General features: G+C 42.1%; 1 protein-coding gene across 4 annotated transcripts in view; it reads left to right on the forward strand.

Annotated features, from left to right (window-relative positions):
* Window positions 1-1,419: 1,419 nt before the first annotated feature.
* Window positions 1,420-21,946, forward strand: part of PUM3 (pumilio RNA binding family member 3) — a 36,596-nt gene continuing 16,069 nt past the window's right edge. Inside the window, exons 1-12 of one of the 4 annotated variants that reach the window (XM_005296777.5) lie at window positions 1,420-1,544; window positions 2,925-3,016; window positions 4,750-4,932; window positions 9,342-9,477; window positions 10,065-10,140; window positions 11,083-11,176; window positions 11,454-11,520; window positions 12,833-13,007; window positions 15,043-15,146; window positions 16,319-16,397; window positions 18,114-18,212; window positions 19,801-19,854. In XM_005296777.5, the coding sequence (XP_005296834.3) occupies window positions 1,453-1,544; window positions 2,925-3,016; window positions 4,750-4,932; window positions 9,342-9,477; window positions 10,065-10,140; window positions 11,083-11,176; window positions 11,454-11,520; window positions 12,833-13,007; window positions 15,043-15,146; window positions 16,319-16,397; window positions 18,114-18,212; window positions 19,801-19,854 (1,251 nt within the window). In that variant the 5' untranslated portion in view covers window positions 1,420-1,452. Of the gene's footprint in view, window positions 2,068-2,924; window positions 3,017-4,749; window positions 4,933-9,341; window positions 9,478-10,064; window positions 10,141-11,082; window positions 11,177-11,453; window positions 11,521-12,832; window positions 13,008-15,042; window positions 15,147-16,318; window positions 16,398-18,113; window positions 18,213-19,800; window positions 19,855-21,946 lie in introns of all 4 variants that reach the window. The other 3 variants (XM_005296780.5, XM_005296778.5, XM_005296779.5) reach the window with 3 other exon arrangements.

A 21,946-nucleotide genomic window follows, 5' to 3' on the forward strand; every position in this document is an offset into this window, starting at 1 on the left:
CATCCCACCCTGAGACAACCAGGGACCAAAATCTCTCTCACTCACATACTTTCCCCATCTCTACATGTTCATGGTGATAGGATGGTGTAGGGGAATCCTTAATTACATCTTTAAGATAGCTTACTAACTGCTTTGCAACATAAACCAGCTGGGGCTGAAGATCTAGCCATAAGTGGGTGAGTGAATTCCAAAGATCAGGAGAATGCCCTGCTCAAAACTGCTCAAAACTGATCTATATAAATAAAAATCCCTGCATCATAATAATACAGATATACTGATAGTTATAGCAGTGACCTTCTGATCAGTCAAAGGATACTAAGTATACAAGGTTCAGGGAAATCAAAGCAGCAGCTAAAAACTAAAACTGTATGAGTGACTTTATCTTCCCACATATTATATATGGGACATGTTTTAAAGAAGCAACTTTTCACTAACTTTAATATTGCTCCTTGGAAGTGCTAGTTTTGGAACACCCAAGGGGAGAGCCTACTCTTACTTTAAGTAACATGCAACAGGTGGTTCAAGACCTGAGTTGACTCATTACAGAATATAGATTACACTAATAATTAACTTCAGCACTGTTATGGGGGGAGTTGTACCGGACCTGAGCACTTTGAAACAGTGATCTTTAGCAGGGGATTTATTTTTAAAGAGAAATCTAGACAAAACAACTTAAAGTCAAAAGTGAGGACATTAAACTCCTTAGATTTTACACATAGGCCAGCATGCCCATCACAAGCCCACAGCAGCATGGCACACCTTGCAACAGGAAAACACTGTGTGGTTAAATGGCAATGTTCAAAGAGTTCTTCGAACCATTCAGGGCAAAGAGACACAGCCTCAGGTCAGCTCCCAGGTAGGCCCAAAGTGACCCATGGGATGGAAGCGAGGGTGCAGTGAGTGGAACCAGACGGGTAATAACCACAGGCACAAAACCAAGCCAGAGACTGTATCTTTGCATAGGTGGGAAGCTGGGACCCGGTGAGGTGCCAAGGAGACAAACAGGCTCCCAGCACAGTGATGCTGGTACAGTTTTTACAGTGGGGGCGCTGAAGGCGGACGCCATGTAGTTGGGGTGTTTTACTGCTTTACCCCAGGGGGTGCAGGCAGCGGCCCCCACCCCGTCCGGCCCTCACACCCCGCCTAGAATCCGCAGGTGCGCGCGGGCCTCGCTGCACCGCCCTGGCTGCACCTCCAGCGGGGCAGCTCCGACTCCCGCCCGTGTCGGGGCTGCGGGCATAGGGCCCGACAGCCCTGCTGCTCGGCCCGGGCCTGCCGCAGCCGGAGGGTCTTGGGGGAGACGCGATCCCGTCCCCACACTGTGCCCGGGAGCGTGTACGGACATAGATGCCCCAAGCAGAACAACCCTCCCACTGAGATGATCCCAGCCCTTCCTGCTGCTTTATGGCAGCCTGCTCCGACGCTGTCGCGCTGCTTCCGCTTGACTAGCCAATGGGGAACGCTCCGGTGACCCCCGCCCCCAAGCACGGTAGCCGTAAAGCAGAGGTGCGTGCAGAGGTTGCCGGGGTAGTGCACGTGTCTGGGTGAGTGGGGGCCGGAGGCCGCTGCGGGGGAGCCGCCCGTTGCGGGGAGGGGTGGATCGCCCCAGCCCCTGCGACCTTCCTGCCTGGCCCGTCCCGTCCGGCTCCACCGCGCTGGCGGGATCTCGGGGTCGGTGTCAGTCTCGCGGGGGCGGGTGAGGGGACGGGGCCCGCTGACAAACTCCGCGCAGCGCAGGAGCCCTGGGACACGCGCTGCGCCTGTCCCGTCTGACGGGTAAAACCGCGCAGGTGGCCTGTGCGGAGTGCGCTGAACTCCTGCGGCTCGCAAAGCCCTTAATCGCCGGAGTCTGTCATCCCCGATTTCATCCCTCGCTCAGCGCCGCTCGTGCCTGGCTTCCTTGCCCACAAACATCTGGGTCTTGCCTCCTGCCCCTGTCCAGCAGAGCTCTGCCTTCTCCTACTTTACATCCCTCCTCGGTGCCTTGGGCAGCAGCCTCTAACAGGATTAATTTGGACAGATTCAATGAATGGATGGGGTGGCTGTATCATTTTGAGCTTCTAATAAGTACACATTACTATTATAGCTTTATTGTACTTTTTTAGGTTCCAGTCCAGTAAACACGTATGTGCTTAACCTTACTTGCATGCATAAAGTTAAGCGCACACATTAATGATTGCAGGATAGAGAGGTTTTGTTTATGTTTCCTTGTCCTAGTCTCACTTCCTTATTTGCATTTATTCTGACTCCTCAGTTTTAACTTAATTCTGTGCTCTTCAGGGCAGAGATCTTAAGGTGCCTACTGTACTCTTGGGCACAGTACAAATAATAAACACTTAGTAAACAAGGTTTTATATACAGTTTGCTTTTACTTCTGCCCCCCTTCTGTATCTAACTTCAGGATCTGGACCTTTAAAAGAATGAAAATAGATGATGTCACCCTAAAAAATGGAAGTACAGAACTTCCTAGTGATAAAACATAGCATTTATTTAGTGTTCAGCCTGATGTTATACAAAAAAATTCAAAAATACTCAGTTATAACATTTGATCATTTCTGTTAAAAATAGAGGTATTTAACGTGGAGAATTTTTGGTGGGAGGGAGAATGGCATTGATTATGAACATTATGCTATACTTAGGTAAGCAGTTGTAATCTTCGTTAACCTGGTTTGGTAATCAGATGCACAAATGATTACAAGAGAAATGGGAAATTAAATTTATAATGAGAAAAGTACCAGTTAGAGATACAAAATTATGAATTATTGCCACAGTCTTTTAGTTCTTGTTTTCTTTTGTCAGTTCTATCATATAGCTTATGACAAAGGATTTTTTTTAAAGTTAGAGAAGTCATTATGCTCTTGAACTAAAACGGATGCATCCATTCATGGTCCCCAACAAGTTGTGCCTCTTTTTCTGTATTTCAGTGTCACTGCTATGGAAGCCAAAGGTAAAAAGAGATTCACGGGAAAAAATGGAAAAGCACCACAAAGAAAACATAAATTTAAAAAAGACAATGGTAAGACTGCAAAGAATAATATTTCATAAAACTGTTCTTATTGAAGGGTGGAGAATGCAACAGGTACAACAAACTCAAATTCATCTGCATAAATGGGTTAATCTTACAAACAATACATTAACTATAATTTTGAAAATGAGGAGCTGAGATGGCGCAAGTGGGTTAAATGTGCAAACCCTTCAACTTTGAAAATCTGATCTAAAATACTATATTGGGTTAAAATTGAAAATGTTCTCATTTTAATCCACATTTTCCCAAATTGCCAACCATGCTGAAGAATGTAGTCACTTTGCATTCTCTGCTTAAGAGAGTCTCCCACAACTGGAATAACAATATTGCTACAAGATAGGATTGAGACACTTTAGGGAACTGTAGCTCAAGCTGGTGCTTGTCTCTTCACTTTCACATTCATGCATTGCCTATTTTTTATTAAATGCGAGGGGGAAAATATTCAGCATTATCACCAGATGGCAGATTAATTATGTAAAGCTGTTTTACTGTGAAAATAATATGAATAATGAATATTAGCAAGAACAGAGTCCTTTATTAGGTTCAGGAAGCATAAATCTAAACAATTCATTGACAGTTATTTTCTCTAAGGCTATGTCTACATTGCACTTTTGTCGGTCAGGGGTGTGGAAAAAAACCCACACCCCAACCAACAAAAGTTTTACTGATGAAAAGCGCCGGTGTGGACAGCGCTTTGTTGGCTACCACCACTCATTGAGGGTGATTTTATTTTGCTGGCAGGAGAGCTCTTTCCTGCCGGCGAAGAGTGGCTACACAGGAAACCTTAAAGGTATGCAGTGTAGGCATAGCCTAGGTTTAAAAAAAAAAATAAAAAGAACAAAACAACCTAATTGTGCAACTGAGAGGATGAGTTGTATATAAGATCTCTGTACTTTCTTGCCGTGCTCTAAGTGCCTACTTGCTTGCAATTTGTGCTGTCACTTAACTGAATACCACAGATATTTTAAGTGTTTTTCTAGAGGCTTTTAATAAACAGAAGAGGGGAAATTGCTCTGTTAAAATGTATACATTTTGTGTTCCTGTATTTTGCTGTCCTTGCTGTCAAACTGGACCTTCAGAAGGTGTGCAGACTTACCACAATTTGCTTTGCAACCATCACACAAAACATTTAGCCATTTTATGCCATTTGTGCCTGGTTGCTTTCATTGGTAGAAGTTTTCTGAGCATCCAAGAGTAAGCAATTACCATGTCTTGTATCTAGAGTCCCCAGATATAAGCCAGAGATAAACTAACCTGCATCCATTCACATTATACCAATTAGACTACTTGTGTTCTTCAAATAGTGTGTGTATAGATGTTTGCAGAACCGGGGCCTTAGATTTTGGAGGCAGTGAAACTCTTACTACAAATAAGGCAGCTTTGTTCCTTTAGAATTAACCTCTGTTCACCTTTGGTATTGCATTGCATCTATATGAAGGATTTAGGGCAAAAGTAGGAGAAGGATCATAAGGCTATGATGAAAAGGCCAGATTGGAGGGATATAAAATTGTTATAGATTAGTAAGAATGCTGGGGGGCTTTTCAGGATCTGATTTTTCTTTTTTATTCTGTATCAGCATGCATGGATTTTGGTGTATTATGTACAATACTCTGATTGTTACAAAATAATTATTAAAACGTTTAATAGTGAATGAAACTTGGAAAATAATATCAGTTCTAGGATTGTGTCCTTTTCAATCTAATTCTTTTTTTTGTTGTGCATAGATTCTGGTCCACCGAAGAAGTTTCATAGCAAAGGAGGTGAAGAAGGAAAGCCTAAATTCAGATCCAAGAAGTCTGAGAAAGGAAACAAAAAACTTGGTAAGGCAAGTGGGAAACAATTCAAGAGTAAGCAGCAGCCAGAAAAGTTCACTAGAAAGAGAAAACTCCAGGAGGCTAATGAGGGTGGTGAGTATATTATTGTTGGTGTTTGTTTGTTTTACGTTTTTCTTTTGAAGTGATATATCATCTGTAAAGTATACTCTTACAATAAAACGGAAGCGTATTTTCTTTCAACAATATATATTCTAAAATATGTTAATAGATTAAAGTGGGATCAGGGTTATGCTATAATTGCCTTGAATTGTGTGAGATTGTAGAATAGACTTTTTAACGGTACGAGTTGACTGTTCTCCGTTGTAATCACCATAGGCATAAGTGACTAGGTCATGCCTGTGCCCCTGTTATCCTGAGAACCCTATAGTAGAAATTTGAGATAGGCATGATCACAAATATATGTGGAACCAAGCTGCTTGCACTGGAAATATGGAGGGAGAAGGAGATCGTATTACTACTCTTTTCAATACACTCCTACATTATCACCAACTTCCATAGTATTTCTAATACTAATAGAACTCTAACTATAAAAAATGCTTCTCTGTAGCACCCTATTGGACTTCCCATGGAAAATGTTATTTCAGCCAATTTAAACTGATTACTATACAAGTCACATGACCCACAGTGTGTGGCAGTGAAAATTCCAGTTTAACATAGGCAGTCCACCAGTAAACTAAACTTATTGGCTAATTTCTTGGTATGATGGCATAAACCAGGGGTAGGCAACTACAGCCTGGGGCCGCATCCGGTCCTCCAGATGTTTTAATCCGGCCCTCGAGCTCCCGGGGCTTGCCCTGTTCTGGCACTACAGCTGGGGAGTAGGGTCAGGGGCTTGCCCCACTCGGTGCGGCTCCTGGAAGCAGCGGCACGTCCCCCTTCTGGCTCCTATGCTTAGGGGCAGCCAGGGAGCTCAGCACGCTGCCCCCGCCCCAAGCGCTGCACCCGCAGCTCCCATTGGCCAGGAACTGCGGCCAATGGAAGCTGCAGGGGCGGCACCTGCGGACAGGGCAGCACACAGAGTCACCTGGCAGTGCCTTTGCTAGGAGCCGGAGAGGGGACTGCCGCTGCTTGAGGTAAGCACCGCCTGGAGCGGGCACCCCTGACCCCCTCATGTGCCCAAACCCCTGCCCCAACCCTGATTCCCCTCCTGCCCTCCGAACCCCTCAATCCTAGCCCGGAGCACCCTCCCGCACCCTGAACTCCTCATTTCTGGCCCCACCCGAGAGCCCGCACCCCCCAGCCGGAGCCCTCACCCCTCCCGCACCCTAACCCCTAATTTTGTGAGCATTCGTGGCCTGCCATACAATTTCCATACCCAGATGTGGCCCTCAGGCCAAAAAGGTTGCCCACCCCAGCATAAACTGATGCATAATAGTTTGTAGTGACAAAGAGAACTTCAAGTATTAAATGACAGAAAAAGTCACAGCTTTAGTTTAATCATCTGCCTTTCAAGCTTACTGATTATTTTTACACAGATCTGATAAAGGCAGTATGAATAGTGGGGCCATTTGGAGACGGTCTCCTTTTGAGGAAAGACCCCCCTTTGATACAAGAGCACCAGCTACTGACTAACCACTGGTGTTGGTGTCAAAATGTAAAAGTCATGAGCTTTTGTCTTGTATCATGCTTCTAACAATCGTAGCCAAAACTTGAAGAACAAGGGCTTTTCTTCTCCATTTGTACTGTTGGTCAGTAGGCCTATAGCATTTATTCACCAGTTCAATCAGTGTTTTATACTGGATGTTTCTGCATTTTTGTAAATTTATTTTTCTGTGTATGTGCATATACAGACACTTTTTAGTAAATATTTAGTTCTGTCACTGTTTTAATAGTTTCATAACTCTCTGGTTCTGGTGTCTCTTAATGAGAGCCGTCATTTGATTGCTGCTTCCCACAGACGTACAGTTCTGCAGGTAAAGGTCTATCACAAATGAAGCATGGCTTAATAATTGAGGGAAACTGGAGGCTCATACAATAACATTAAAGTTCTGCTTTATAAGTTTTTTCACTGTTTTAACTTTGATTTAGTTTGGGGAATACTCCTATTTTTTGAAAGCTTTATAGAAATAGAGGTGGTGGTCGAATTAAATCAAAGTTACATTGTTTTTTTTAATGGATTTTATTTTAAAACAACTGTAAGCCTCCAGTCTTGCTCATTCAGATTTCAAGCAACACTTCAGTTGTCACTAACTATATCAAGAGACTGACAGGTTTTCTATTAACTTTTCTCTTATTTGCTCACTTCTATTTTTTAAAAAATTAGTGATTTATTCTGAGACATAAACTGATTCTAAAATACTTTGTGTAAATTGCAATCCTTTAAAAAAGGGAAGGCTTGGTATGTTGAAGAAAAATGAAGTGTGTAGTGCTAAAGTGTTAAACAATTTATTGTTGAGAGAGCGCGCGTTTAAGTCACCCATTCTGTTGGGCTTCAATTGAACAGTGCTAGTTAGCATGCCTTACCCCCTGACTTTTCACTTCTAGGAATCTGTATTGTATATAGTGATTAATTTTGCTACGAGATGATTAAAGCTAAAAGCAAACATTAGTCAACTTTTTCTGTACCTTGAAGTTCATTTATGACATCTCATATGAAGAATCCTTTTAAAGTAATAATCTTGCTGTGCAGCAGTCTTTAGCCATTGTATAGTAAAAGCTCCTAATGAATCCCACTGAATGAAAGGATTAAGCATGCAAGAAGGCTTTACATATAAAGTCGCAGTGGATAATTGTTAGAGCTGGTATACTTAAATCTATAAATGAACTCATCTGTTGAGAATCTTTTTTTGTTCCCCTCCAGTGCTTTACATACTTGAAAACCTCTTGAACAGATCCCAGTAAAAGACATTAACATGTTAATAGTAACAAATTTTAAAAGAGACAAAATCCGTGTATAAGAACAGTTGTCATTTATTAGAGGGCAGGCGATCATAAACTGATTGTGCCCTTTAGTTTCACATTTTTCCTCTTTTGAATGTTCATTTTTTATCTACATTCCTTCATAAAAGGAGGGTGCCAGTGGTAATGATCAGAGGCAGATGTAGTGTTTGCAGTTGGGAATGTATTCTTTTCTAGCACAACATTTTTGAATTCTGACAGTTTATCTCAAGGATGTGAAAGGCAAGAACCTCACCAAGTTTAATTTTTGAGGGTATATACTCCTTGTTATCTAAGATATCACAACAATTGGTGATTTAAGTTATATTTGTGTGTGGTTTAAAAAAAAAAAAATTCAACTCTCCCACTTTTTGGGAGTGAGGAGAGAAGGTGGGATATGTTGAGTCATTAGAGGGGCTGTAGGTGCAATCTGGGTCAGAATTCATCCTATTAAGACTTTAACTTGTCAAAGCTTTCAGAATAATCTGGCAGTTGTCTTGTTCTTCCAATATCTGATATCTCCCAGGCAGAAGCTGCCAGTCCTAGCAAGTCACCAATGATGCAGTTCACAAAGGGGGCTACAGCTGAGCATTACAGTGCCTAACTATTAGACTACCTGCCGCCTTGTGGAATTCACAACCCAAAATTAGGTAGCCAGGTTCCATATACAATGCAGGGGGAAAGTTAGGTGCCTAAAAAGAGGGATTCACAAAAGTCATCATGCTGAGGGTGGAGCTGCCTAAGCTAGCCAATAGGAAATGCGGAGGATGGGGTTTGGTCTAAGCCCTGCTCCTCAAAAGGAGTTAGGTGCTTAAATCCAGGCCAGAGGATGGCACCTCCCTCCACTCATGATTCACAGCAGTGAACTTTCACCTGGAGTAGGCACTAGCCCAATAGCCTAGTGGCTAGAACGCTTGCCCAGGATGTAGGAGACAATCTCCAGTTGCCCAGGGTTCAGTCTCAACTCTGGCTGAGTTGGAGTAGGGACTTAAACCCAGGTCTCCCACCTCCCAGGTGAGTTCCCTAATTTGAGGTATTCTGTAGTAGATCTCTCTTAACCTCTCCTACTGAAGATGTATGAATGCTTCAATATTCAGAGAGCTACAGACTATACCTGGGAAGTGGGAGACAAGGTACCAGTCCCTGCTCTAATGAATACTGACCACCATCACTACAGCCTTCATTTTGTGTGCAGCCCCATCAGATAGATGTGCTTTTAAAGCAGCCCTGTAGCATGTTTGTTCGATCAGTGCCTGTGGGTGAAGGTTGTGAATCACCATCCCACCAGGAGTGAGGCATGATTCCCACTTTTATCAGTGGAAACATAAGCTTCTACAGTTAGGTGGCAGCTGAGCAGGGGTTTTGTGAATGCCACTGGCATTTTGGTCTTAGTGCAGTTTAGTACCTGTGAATCCCACTCCAAGTGTTCAGTATGTATTAACCCTTTCAGATTAGCTAGCTAGGCAGTCAGGGGGTAGATCCTCAGCTCATGTCAATTGCCATAGCTCTGTTGACTTCATTGGACACCAGTTGAGGATCTGCCTCCCAGTCTCCAATAGAAGACTATTACTTTGTTATAAACAATGTTTTGTTTTTATCATCAGGGTCGGTACCTAAGAAGCCTAAATGGGATGATTTAAAAAAGAAAAAGAAGGAATTAAAGCAGAGCAGACAACTTAATGACAAAACAAATTATGATGTAATCATCAAATCAAAACAAATATGGGAAAGTGTGAGAAGGTAATAATGGCTCTGTTTTCTTTCATACGGCTCTTTTTAATTAGTACTCATGCAGTGGTGAAGCGTTGCTCATTCTGTCTTGGTACCTTCATGAATGGGTATGCTTGTATTTCTCCAAGTAAATTTAATGAATAGATTATAATTTAATTAGCTTGAATTAGAATTCTCTGGAGGTCTCAAGTTAAATTTTGATGGCTGACAGTAGAAATAATCTTGAGGCACCTGGGTTGATCTTGGTAAAAATGTACAATAATAATAATAATAAGTGGGCATAAATTAAGGGGAGATCATTTAGATTAAGATAATTTGAGGCCTGAGCCTGTAAAATGCTCAAGACCTTAAAGTCCCACTGGCTGAGGCTCTTTGAAATTTTATGATCTGCCCTTACACTTAGGGAGTGAAATATACTTATGCTTCTGGCCAGGACTTTCATAAATGGATACCTAAATGTGGACTTGTGGGAGCTCATTTTTTAAAAAAAAATTTGGCCGCCTAGCTTTTTAGCTCATGACTTCCAGTTATTTTTGTATTTCCAAAAAGCTGCTTTCTTATCTAAGATTCTCCTGCTTGTCTGTTTTTGTTTGTAGGAAAAACTGTGACAAGGAGAAGCGAGAGAAGCTAATAAATGAACTACATAAACTGCTTCAGGGGAAAATTAAAACTGTAAGAAAAATACAGTAACACACGTAATTAAAAATCAGTGGGCAAGTTGATAAACCCCTTTTTGTGTTGCACTAAATGACCTTGTGAACTATACAGTACAACCCTGTTTATCCAGAAGCTACAGGGGACATTGAAAATATCCAGATACAACAAGGTTTCAGTGAATGAAGAAATTGGGTTTGAAAAGGTTGCACTCTGTGCTCCCAGTCTTTTAGGATAATAGTGCCAGGAAAACTTTGCTGATCAGCTGGCTTTAAAGGGGACTTGTTAGCCAGCATTCTAATCTCTAAAATTCCCATTGGATGTAAGTGAACTTTGGTTAACTTGCAGTTTCAGTAAGAGTTGTAGTTAATGACCTGGTGCACATTTCTACCATTACATTTTAAATACTAACAGTCTCATTATTTTTACTTCATTTTTTGGGTGTTTATGTTCACTGTGTATTGTAGTGAAGCATAGTCAACTGTTGGGCTTTAAAGTGAATTGAAATTGTGGCTGCTCGGTGCTGCCTACTGTGTTAGATTGAGCATCCTGATCATATTGTCTTCTGCTAGGGTGAGACTGCGTGACTGTTGTCCCTGTGAGAGTCTCAAGAAAACAGGATGTGCATCTCATGGGGCTGTTCCAGTCAATAAAATATTCAATATTTTTGTTACATATTTACAGATGATCACAAAACATTCCATTGCCTGCAGTAGCAGATATTGATTGTAGTCTATGTTTGGTAAAGAAATACTGGAGCAATGAAAACTGTTAAAACTACACTTAGTTTAAAACTTGTTTGTTTCTTTATAATGTATTTTATTTACATAGCATCTATTTACCATAGCATCCTATGTGCTGCATAAAACTATACTCTTAACAGAGTAAATGTGTTAAAATAAACTTTTGCCACGTAATGTCACGCAAAAGGCTGGGATAATAAAAATGTTTATCTTACAGATGGCATTTGCACATGACTCAACGCGAGTTATCCAGTGTTTCATTCAGTATGGCAATGACAAGCAAAGGCAAGAGACATTTGAAGAATTAAAAGGTATTTTTCCTTTTTATTTCGTATTTGCTTTGGAAATTGGCACTGTTTTGTATAATGTAGCTCTCCTTAATGTATTTCTTTGCTCCCAAAACTCTATTGGTACACATGTTTGAGTTACTTTTTTCTCTTTAGGTGTCACTTTCTGATAAATTAATTCCTGCTTGAGTGCAAAAGGTCACTGAGCAATGGCTTTTAGTTTTGTGTTGTAGGAAAGTAAACAAACACGCAATTTCAAGGGGTGATAAAAACTAACTGCTCTTTTTCTTTTCCTCCCCAGATAGCCTGCTAGAATTGAGCAAATCCAAATATTCCAGAAATATTGTAAAGAAGTTTCTTATGTATGGGTGGGTATGAAGAAGTAAACCAGTTTTTATATTTTTTTTCTTACATATATTGTTAATTTTGGAATGTGAATGTACTTCTTTATTAATCTGTGTATCATGAATAATCGCTTTGGCCCAGGCTGTCCCCTCCATGTGAAATTATCTTGGTAGTGTATTTGGGAGTGAGGATTGCAAACTACCTGCTGTCCATAGTACAGTCTCCTTGTCACAGGGTAGGCTTTCTCTTCTCAGAAATTCTGAACAGCAAATACAAAAACAGACTACAAGGGCAAAAGAGGGGGAAAAAACCACTCTCAAAACAGTCCCTTGTTCAGTGTATAATAAAGATATGCCCTTCCCTTTGTCAAGGTTACAGTTGTCCCCCCACCCCCCCCCCCCCCGCAGAGTTTATCCAAAGTCTCCTAAAATAAATGTGCACCCCTACTGTGGAACAAGGAGCTTTCTGTTTATCCATAGCTTGCTCTGCCCTTGCTCTGGTAGACAGACTGTCACTGGTCATTTTCTTCTTCTCTTTCTTTCAGCTAGGTTTATGGAGCTTAGCTGTGTCGTGACCTAGACTTAAAACTTAGGTTCACATAGCTACGGGGCTGATGGGTGTGAAAAATCCACCTCCTGAGCGATGTAGCTCTGCTGACCTAACTGCTGGTATAGATGCAGCTAGGTTGATGGGAAGAGTGCTTCCATTGCTTTATCTACCATCGCTTGGGCAGGTTTCCTACAGTGACAGAAAACCCCCTTCTGTCTCTGTAATCTGCATTTGCACACAGGGTTATGCTGACTAGCTGTGGCACCTGTAGTGTAGGTGTGGCCCATGTGCTCCTCACCCTTTCCTCTCTGCTTCTACACTATTGCAGAGCTGACAGGAAAACAAAAGGTTGAATGAAATAGATGGATCCAAGACACAGCCACCTACAGGCACCAGATGACTCAGATGGTTAACACACCCCATCAACATACCTATTCAGTCCACACATTTCCAAGCAGAGACTTTAAGTTGCAGTTAAAGGCGCTTGCAGCACCATTAATTGATGGTGGGCTCCCTTTATATCTGTGGATGCCAGTGAGAAGCTCAGGGGGACTCAATTGCAGCACTATTGTTACCACCATAGACATGAGCTTTTTGTTCGCTTTTCTAACTGTATTTTCATAGTAGGTGTTTAGTTAAGGTCCCAGGTATAGATGCCTGTCTTTGTTGTATTATTGTGCTAATACTTAATCACTTAAATATATACATTTCCAAAAATAAAGCTAATAACATCTCTTTTCCCTAATCTCCTCTCTCTCTTGGTGTCCATCTTCACACATGGTACAGAACAAAACCACAAGTTGCAGAAATAATTAAAAGCTTTAAAGGTGAGGTAAAAAAAATGCTTCGCCATTCTGAAGCATCTGCTGTGGTAGAGTATGCATACAATGATAAAGCCATTCTGGAGCAAAGGAACATGCTAACAGAAGAGCTCTATGGGAATACATTCCAAGTTTACAAGGTAATGTTTGGTCCTTCCTCCACTTCTAGTCTATGATATTTTATTCATGGTGTTACTGTGTCATTCCCCTTATCTGCTAGCCTTAAATTAATTTATGTCCTGAAGGATGGCCCACCTGTAAACTTGTTTTTCATGTTTCAGATTAATGGTTAACAGCACATTTTCCATTATATATTAGTGGGTTTTTGCTTTCGTTTAACTTAGGCTGGGATTTTTCAAAGGAGCATAAGTAAATTGGGCACCTAAATCCCTCAGGCTCCTTTGAAAATCTCATCCCTCATTGACTTAACTGTCTTCCCCATCATCCTATTCAACACCAAATCTATTATGTAAGTGACAAAAGTAACCTTTTAACTTGTCCAATGTGAAGTCTGTAAATTAACCTGGAGTTGAAAATGCTAAGCATTTAGAAAATAACATTTGAGAGAAATTTTGCTTCCTGACACAAAATCTATTAGATATATAAAGAAAAATTACTACTTGCCTTTACTACTCTGATTCAGATGCATTTAAATTTAAGAAACACTTATCTTCTAGGTCAATAGGATTTATTTTCCCTTGACAAGTCATCTTTTTATTTGTGTTACTAAAATCTTTTGCGTCATCCTCAGAGATGTGCATATTTTCCCCCAGGCTATGAATACATAATGTTAGCTGGGAATAAAACAGAACCCTAAAGATATAAATTAAACATGCAGTATACTTTTTTTGTCCTCCCTACCCTTCCCAAATTGCCTATGCAACAGTTGCGAGTGTGTTCTTAGTTTGAAATTTAGTATTTTTGCCTTTGTCTTCAAATTGCAATAATTACTCTTTTATCCTAATGTGGAAACAAAAGTAACAAATGTACATGTTAGAGAAGGAACACTGGATGAAGTGTCATGGAAAAAAGTTTTATTAGGAATTCTAAGGGTAGGTCCACACTACCCGTCCGATTCGGCGGGTAGAGATCGATCTTCTGGGATCGATTTATCGCGTCTCATCTGGACGCAATAAATCGATCCCAGAAGCGCTCCCCCGTCGACTGCGGAACTCCTGCTCCCTGAGAGGAGGAAGCGCTGTCGACGGGGGAGCTTGCCTGCGCCGCGTGGACCCGCAGTAAGTAAACTTAATTCGATCTAAGAAATGTCGACTTCAGCTATGCTATTCTCGTAGCTGAAGTTGCGTTTCCTAGATCGATCCCCCACCCCAGTCCAATTAGTGTGGACCAGCCCTAATTCTTAAGGGTGTGGGAGTCAATTCTCTATAGAGACACCAGATTTAACAATTGATCAGGAAAATGATTTCACTTTCTTCTGAAGCCAAGAATCCTAATATTGCAAGACCATAGTTCTTCAAAGTTTTGGTTTTATAATGATTTATAGCATACTCCTTAATAAAGACTTCCAGCTCTTTTTTTCCCCTTCCTTTTAATGAGATGCTGGTCACTGGAACATTCTGTCTTATCAGCCGGCTCTGCTAAGAGCAGCTTCTCTTGGAATAGTTACCAGTGTGAATTGATGGGCTGAACCCCAAAAGGGGCTCTCGTATTTGATGGACCAGCATAATCTTGGATAGGAAAATTTCAGGAGGTTTCCTCTTTCTGTTCTGTTGGATAGTAATTTATAATCCAACTGATGTGTTGCCATGCCTAGCCCTGATGCTTTGAAATCTTACAGGGAGAGAGGAACATCAATATATGTACTTAGCATGTTGCCTTTGGCTGATTCTCTTATTTCTCCATGTAATGCCTGACGATGTTATGAATATCTGGAAATATATGTTAGTGTAGAAGTATAGATCAATTTGTTTGCTTTTGCTTAATTTGTATACATTTGTTTAGTTTTAAATTACAACTGTTTTTGACATCTTTAAAATGGTGTAACTTAATTTAGTTTTGTGGGTGTTTAAACAAAATTAAGATATGAAGGTTGCTGCATATACTATGGGGTGTTTTTCCTTCTCAAATTGTGAATGGATGATGAAGAAAACTTTTCTTTAGAACCTGAAAAGCAGCAGTAATAATTAAACCTTATGTGGGGTGTTTTCATTTCAGTCCCCAGTTTACCCTACACTGGACAAAGTATTAGCGGCTCATCCTGAAAAGCAAGAGGCCATTATGGATGAAATGAAACAGATTCTTACCCCAATGGCACAAAAGTAAGGACAAAATTAACTTTTTGAAGACAAGACATGACAATCAGAGACATGACAATTGTGTATGTTGATGGGGGAAAGGGGATATTGTGGTCACACTGCAAAAAGTGCTGTTTTCTTTCCTGTTCAGCCACATTTACTACTAAAGCCATAGTGACTGACTGTAATTCCACCCACTAGGTCTCTTGGAAAAACATCCTGCAAGGTGTGCTAAAGTGCAGTTCTTGATTGACTTTTTCACACTTTAAAACAGAGGGGGGCAAACTACAGCCCATGGGACCCTCCTGCCTGGCCCCTGAACTCCTGGCCCAGAGGCTACCCCCCCCCCCCCGGCTCCTCCCCCAGGCGCAATGCTCTGGGCAGCAGGGCAGCGCAGCTGCAGAGCCTAGCCTGAGTCTGTGCTCTGTGCTGCGCGGTGGCGTGGCTGGCTCCAGCCGGGCGGCACTACTGTAGCGCCGCCAGCCATCGGTGCTCCAGGCAGCGTGGTAAGGGGGCGGGGGAGGGTGTTGGCTAGAGGGCAGGGGAGTTGGGGGTGGGGATAAGGGTCAGGACGGTCAGAGGACGGGGAATAGGGGGGGCAGGGGTCCCAGGGGGCAGTCAGGAAGGAGGGGGGGCGTTGGATGGACCAGTGGGGAGCAGTCAGGGGCAGGGTTTCCTGGGGCAGTCAGGAATGAGAGGAGGGGTTGGATGGGGCGGTCGGGGGCAGGGGTTCTGGGGGCAGTCTTGGGGGGATGGATGGCGCAGGGGTCCCGGGGAGGGGCTGTTGGGTGGGTGGGGGGGGTTGGATGGGGCAGGAGTCCCGGGGGAGACCGGGCCATGACCTCTTCCCCTAACCGGCCCTCCATACAATTTCCGAAACTGATGCAGCCCTCAGGCCAAAACATTTGTCCACCCCTGCTTTAAAAGAACTGTTTTTGTTGTTGCCTCTAAGAATACTTTGTCTATGACACTTTGCTTATGCCTCATTAGGGATGCTGGTTGTAACTTCTCTTCCTCACTATGACTGACTTCCTAAACTGAAAGAGTATCCTAATATTTTCAGCATCATAAGACAGATAACTGCAAGCTACAGTTAGACCAGAGAAAATGGAATTGTGTGTTTGAAAGAGTGTGTGACTTTCTTGTCTTTTCTCCCTCTCTTCCCCCCCCCCCCCCCCCCCCCCCCAAATACACAGAGAGGCTGTGATAAAGCACTCACTGGTACATAAAGTATTTTTGGACTTTTTCATCCATGCTCTCCCAAAACAAAGATCTGTAAGTATTTCTAAAGTGACTTAAGTATAAATGTTGTAATTTCTTGCAGTATTTTTTATGGACTAACTAGAGTTTTGTTAAATGCCCCAGATAGTGAACTAGGTGGGATATTCAGCACACAAATGTTTCTGCTGGGTTTTTTGTGTGTTGTGTTTAGGTTTCCTGAAGTAGCAATTCACCAACTCCTTCCTTCTGAACCACTGGCCCTGACTCTTGAAGATTCTGTGCTTTGTAGACCTGAAACAAATACCAAAAAGATATTAAACATTAAAATTATGGTGATAAGCCTCTTTATCTTGTTTTAGGAGACAACCTTAAACAAGGATCTTATTGGTAGGATACCCTCGTTTTTATTAGCTGCAGGTTATCTTTAAAACAAACATTCAAAGAATTTATTTGAGTAATACTTACAAAAATATACTATTTAGAATTTTCTATAGCAACAAGAAATACTCCTGTCCTCCATTATTACACATATACTTAGTTAAGTTGAAGTCCCTTCGTGTAAACGAGCATTGTCATCTTGATTGGAAGTTTCTCTCTACCTATGGAGACGCTAGGAGATGGAGATATATGTCAGTAAATGCGTCGTAACTTGATGTTTGTAGCTCTGGTGGTCCCAGGATATTATAGAGACAAGGTGGGGGAGGTAATATCTTTTAATGGACCAACTTCTGTGGGTGAGAGAGACAAGCTTTCAAGCTACACCGAGCTCTTCTACCTGAAGAGCTCAGTGTAGCTCGAAAGCTTGTCTCTCTCACCCACAGAAGTTGGTTCACTAAAAGATATTACCTCCCCCACCTTGTCTCTCTAGTAATTCCATGGTTACTATGCATTCTCACAATAAAACAATATTTTGTCCCATTGTGTACAACAAATGTTTTTAATGAGATTTCACAATAAATTTTGCAATAACTAAAAAACAGTTCCCATAATAACTGCAACGAATATGTCTTTTTGAAAGTGTGCAGTGATTCTTTAACAGTCTGTCCAAAGGTAACTTATTTGCAGTGGTGGTTCTCTGAAAGTGACAATAGGTCTTGATTCTACAGTCTGGAGTCTGTGGCAAAGACTTTATTGGTGCAGGAGCAGGGCCATACTGTGTAAATGGCTGCTTGCCCACCTGCCTATCCTTCCTTTGAAATTTCTTTCACATCCTATACCAAGATGTTTAGACTCTTGAGTTTAGAACCTCTGTATGTTCTTACACAGTAACTCCTTCCCAATCACCATGCTTGTGATTACAGTTTTGAGAGGGGAAGTCTAAGCATATGTCTACACTGCATCGACACAGCTACGGGGCTTCAACAATGCTACTGTAGTGCAGATGCTTCCTATTTTGATGGAAATGTTTTTTCATTGATGTAGGTAAACCATCTCCAAGAAATAGTAACTAGGTTGATGGAAGAATTCTTCTGTCAGCCTACCTTCATCTATGGTGGGGTTAAGTCAAATGAACTATGTTGCTTGCACAGGGCTCAAAATTTTTCACAGTCTTGAGCGATGTAGCTAGGTCAACTTTACTTTTATGTGTAGACAGGTCAAAGACATTTCTACAGCTTTAGGACCCTTTTGATGCCAATTGCATAGGCCGGCACAATACAAGAGTGTGGATCTAGGCACAGTGATACTCTTCACAGGGTTACAGGTGAAATATCTATCTTTTCTCTAAGACTCTTCTCAAAAAATAATCCCCCAGTTATCTTTTCTTCTCAGGAAATGATTGAAGCAATCAGAGAAGCAGTAATCTACCTGGCACATACACATGATGGAGCCCGAGTAGCCATGCATGCTTTATGGCATGGTACACCCAAGGTACAGTATGCACTTTAGCCTACTCGCCCTTATGCAATAGGTTCTTAGTTGGCTCTGCTGTCGTTGGAAACTTTGAATTTTGTTTGTGCCTAAGACTGTTGTGTATTGCTTTTTTCCAGTGATCTTTGCACTAATGCAATTACCCTGTATAGATTACTTTGTCAGGGTATGCATGAAAATGGGCCAAACCATGTCCCTGACCTGTTAGCAAATATAATCTCTGTATTTGAGGGTGGAAATGGCCACACATTTTTTTACAATGGAAAAACTTCTTTTAAAAAAAAAAAAAATTATGGAGGCCGCCAGATAGTGCTTTTAACTTTTTGAATGTGTTACAATTTCCTCAGTATCTATCCCTTAGATTTCCTGTAGCTGGAGGAAATTTTGGAGGTGGGGAAAGAACGGTAAAGAAGCTCATAATGTAGAACATTTTTAACTTACTTTAAAAGCTTAAAATTATAAATAAACTGAAAGGCTTCTCTGTTTGCCAAGACTTGTGTTTAGGGTTTCTCCTTCAAGAGTTGAGGATATGTCAAGCCATGTAAGGGATAGCAGTTACCCGCTCTGCTTTAGGTGCTAGGGGTGTCAGGAGCGCTTTCAGAAATTACATGGAACCTTCCACGTAAGGGTATGTCTACACAGCAGCGGGGAGTGTGTGTTCCAGCACAGGTAAATGGACATACACTAGCTCTGCTTGAGTTAGTGCACTAAAATAGTAGTGTAGCTGCAGTGGCTCAGGCTAGCTGCCCAAGTAGAAGCCCATTCGACCACCCAGGTACATACTTGGATGGTTAGCCTGAGATGCTGCCAAGGCTGCTGTGGCTACATTGGTCGTCTTAGTGCACTATCTGTGCTGGAAAGCATGCTTCCAGCTGCTATGTAGACGTACCTTAAGTGAAAAGAAATAGTGTTACATATATATTATTTTAATGAACTTGTAATTTAAGTCTACCTACCTTGATAGGGCATGGGCCTTAAGTAGAATGGTAAAAAGAGACAGAGCAGTTGCTGAAGGGCCAAAAATGAAGGCCGGAGAGGAAGTCTTTTGGAGGAGATACTCCTAGTGAAGCCCCTTGAGAACAGAGCCCCTGCTGATGCATAATTTAGGAGCCTTGCTGAGCAGATGTCTGCCCTAGAGGGGGAGTTGAGGTATGTGGGATAAGAGTTCCCTCTTGTTTTCTGTAGGAGCTATGCCACAATGAACTGACAGTCTGGGCATGGGGGGATTGGCAGACTGACCTTCTCCTGTACACAGCAGGAAATCAGCAGCTACAGGATGTCCATTAGGCAAACAGCCTTTACCTTTAAAATATATTTAATTTGGTAACAGCTGCTCTTTCTCAGTTCTTCCCCCAGCCAGCCCAATCTTGCAAAAAAACCCAGGGTTTCTCTACTGTGCTGAGTCTTGCCACAGAATTTGGATCTAACATTTCACAGTCTCTGTTGCAAAAGTAATGCTTATAATAGTAATTTCTTCTTTTTAAGAAAGGAGTTGAAATTAAATTCATATAAAGAAGCTGCAAATAGCAACTTAGTTATTAAATTGTTGACAAAGGCTTACTAATGTTTCTCCCTCTTCTTTGGATAGGACAGAAAAATCATTATGAAAACCATGAAGACATATGTTGAAAAAATAGCTACTGTGAGTGTTTATAAACCTTAGATTGAAGTAGTCACTGAAGCATTTTCATAACTGTCAGATCATTCCCAATTTACAAACTATGAATCTGAATTTACTCTGAAGTTAGAACAAACTCTGAAACTGCAGTCTTGATAGTAAACTTAGACTTAAAATACTGATGCTTAACTGTATCAAATGTTAATATACATTTTTGAGGAAAGAGCAGTGCAAGAATAAAAAGCTCACTAGCTGGGGTTGTATTTCATGCTAGTAAAGTATCTTACAAGTACCCAGTATACTCTGTTTCCTGCACCTTGTGCAGGTGTTGCACATCTATTATCTTTCTAATTTTTTTCAAAATACTTTTCTCTTCCTTGTTACTGTGTGAAATACTCAGAGAAATACTCCCTCCCCTGCCTCCTGCCTGCGCGTTGGGGAGGCAGGGGAGGGAGGTGGGAGCCTGCGCACCGTGTCCTAGCTTCTCCCTCCTGAATGCTGCAAGCCAGCTGATTGCCGCGGGCAGGGGAGGGAGTGGGGAGGAACGAGGACGCGGTGTGTGGAGTAAAAGGCGGGGGGAGAAGAGGCGGGTTAAGAGGGGGGCGTGGGCGGGCCGAGGGTTGAGCCCCCTGCCCCTGGTGCTTGCAGAGTAGGGGAAGCTGCCGCTGCTGCTGCGCAACGTGCTTCTAGCCCACAGCACCTTCAGCCTCCTTGCCTGCCTCATTGTCTTCAGTGCCAGTGGGGTGTGCCTGCGTGGGGTAAGGCGGGGGCACCTCCCAACTATAGTACTGTACTGCGTGGCAAAAAAAAATTTCCCTGGAACCTACCCCACCCCCCCATTTACATTTTCTTATGGGGAAATTGGATTCGCTTAACATCGTTTCACTTAGTTGCATTTTTCAGGAACATAACTCAACGTTAAGTGAGGAGTTACTGTATCTTCCTTTAATACCAGCCACTCAGGTTCACTTATCTTACTACACCTCTACCTTGATATAACCCTGTCCTCGGGAGCCAAAAAATCTTACCGCGTTATAGGTGAAACCACGTTATATCGAACTTGCTTTGATCCACCGGAGTGCGCAGCCGCCCCCCCCCCTCCCCCCCCCCGGAGCACTGCTTTACCGCGTTATATCAGAATTTGTGTTATATCGGGTTGCGTTATATCGGGGTAGGGGTGTATTTAGAATTCTAGCATTTGTGTACAAGCACTTAATTTGTCAATATTTAGTTGTCTGCCTTCACATGATTTAACTGAGAGGGACTCTTTTTCATTTGACTGTTTCTCTTTGTTTCCTACTTGTGCTTTATTAACGTCTATCCTCTACTCTTTACTAGAATATAGAGCGTCTCCATTAATAGATCCTCCCCTAAGGGATGTCTCTGTCTGAACCATGTGCTCATCTGCACCTGTTGGCTTTCCTCCAAGCTCTTAGTTTAAAAACTCCTACAACCTTTTGAATTTTACAGGCCAGCAATCTGGTTCTGTTTTGGTTTAGGTGGACCCCATCCTTCATGTATAGACTCCTTCTTTCCCAAAAGATTCCCTAATAAATTTAAAACCGTTCTCCCTACACTGTCTCATCCATGCATTGAGACCCTGCAGTTCTGCATGTCAAACTGGAAGCATTGCAGAGACTGCTACCATGGAAATCCTGGACTTTACTCTCTTACCTAGCAACCTAAATTTGGCCTTCAGGACCTCTCCTAGATTTCCCTATGTCATTGGTACCTACGTGTACCATGATCACCAGCTCCTCCCTGGCACTCACATAAGTCTGTCCATATGTCTCAAGAGATCTGTAACTTTTGCATCCAGCAGGCAATTCACCATGCAGGTCTCCCAATCATCACAAACCCAACTATCTATATTTCTAACAATCAAATCCCCCATTACAATTACCTATCTCTTTCTAATAAGTGGGGCTTCCTGCCCAAGAGGAATATCTTCATTGTGAGAGGATACCAGGACATCATCAGGAAAGAGGGAGGATCTTTCCTTCTCCATCTGTCTTCTTCCACAGTATCCTATTGTTCAGTTTGGAGAATTACTGAAATAATAACTTTTATTTTGAAGCATCCAGCTTTGGCCACTAATGGAAATGACGTGGTCTGT

Source organism: Chrysemys picta, chromosome 6 (genome assembly GCF_011386835.1).
Source record: "Chrysemys picta bellii isolate R12L10 chromosome 6, ASM1138683v2, whole genome shotgun sequence".
NCBI lineage: Eukaryota > Metazoa > Chordata > Testudines > Emydidae > Chrysemys > Chrysemys picta.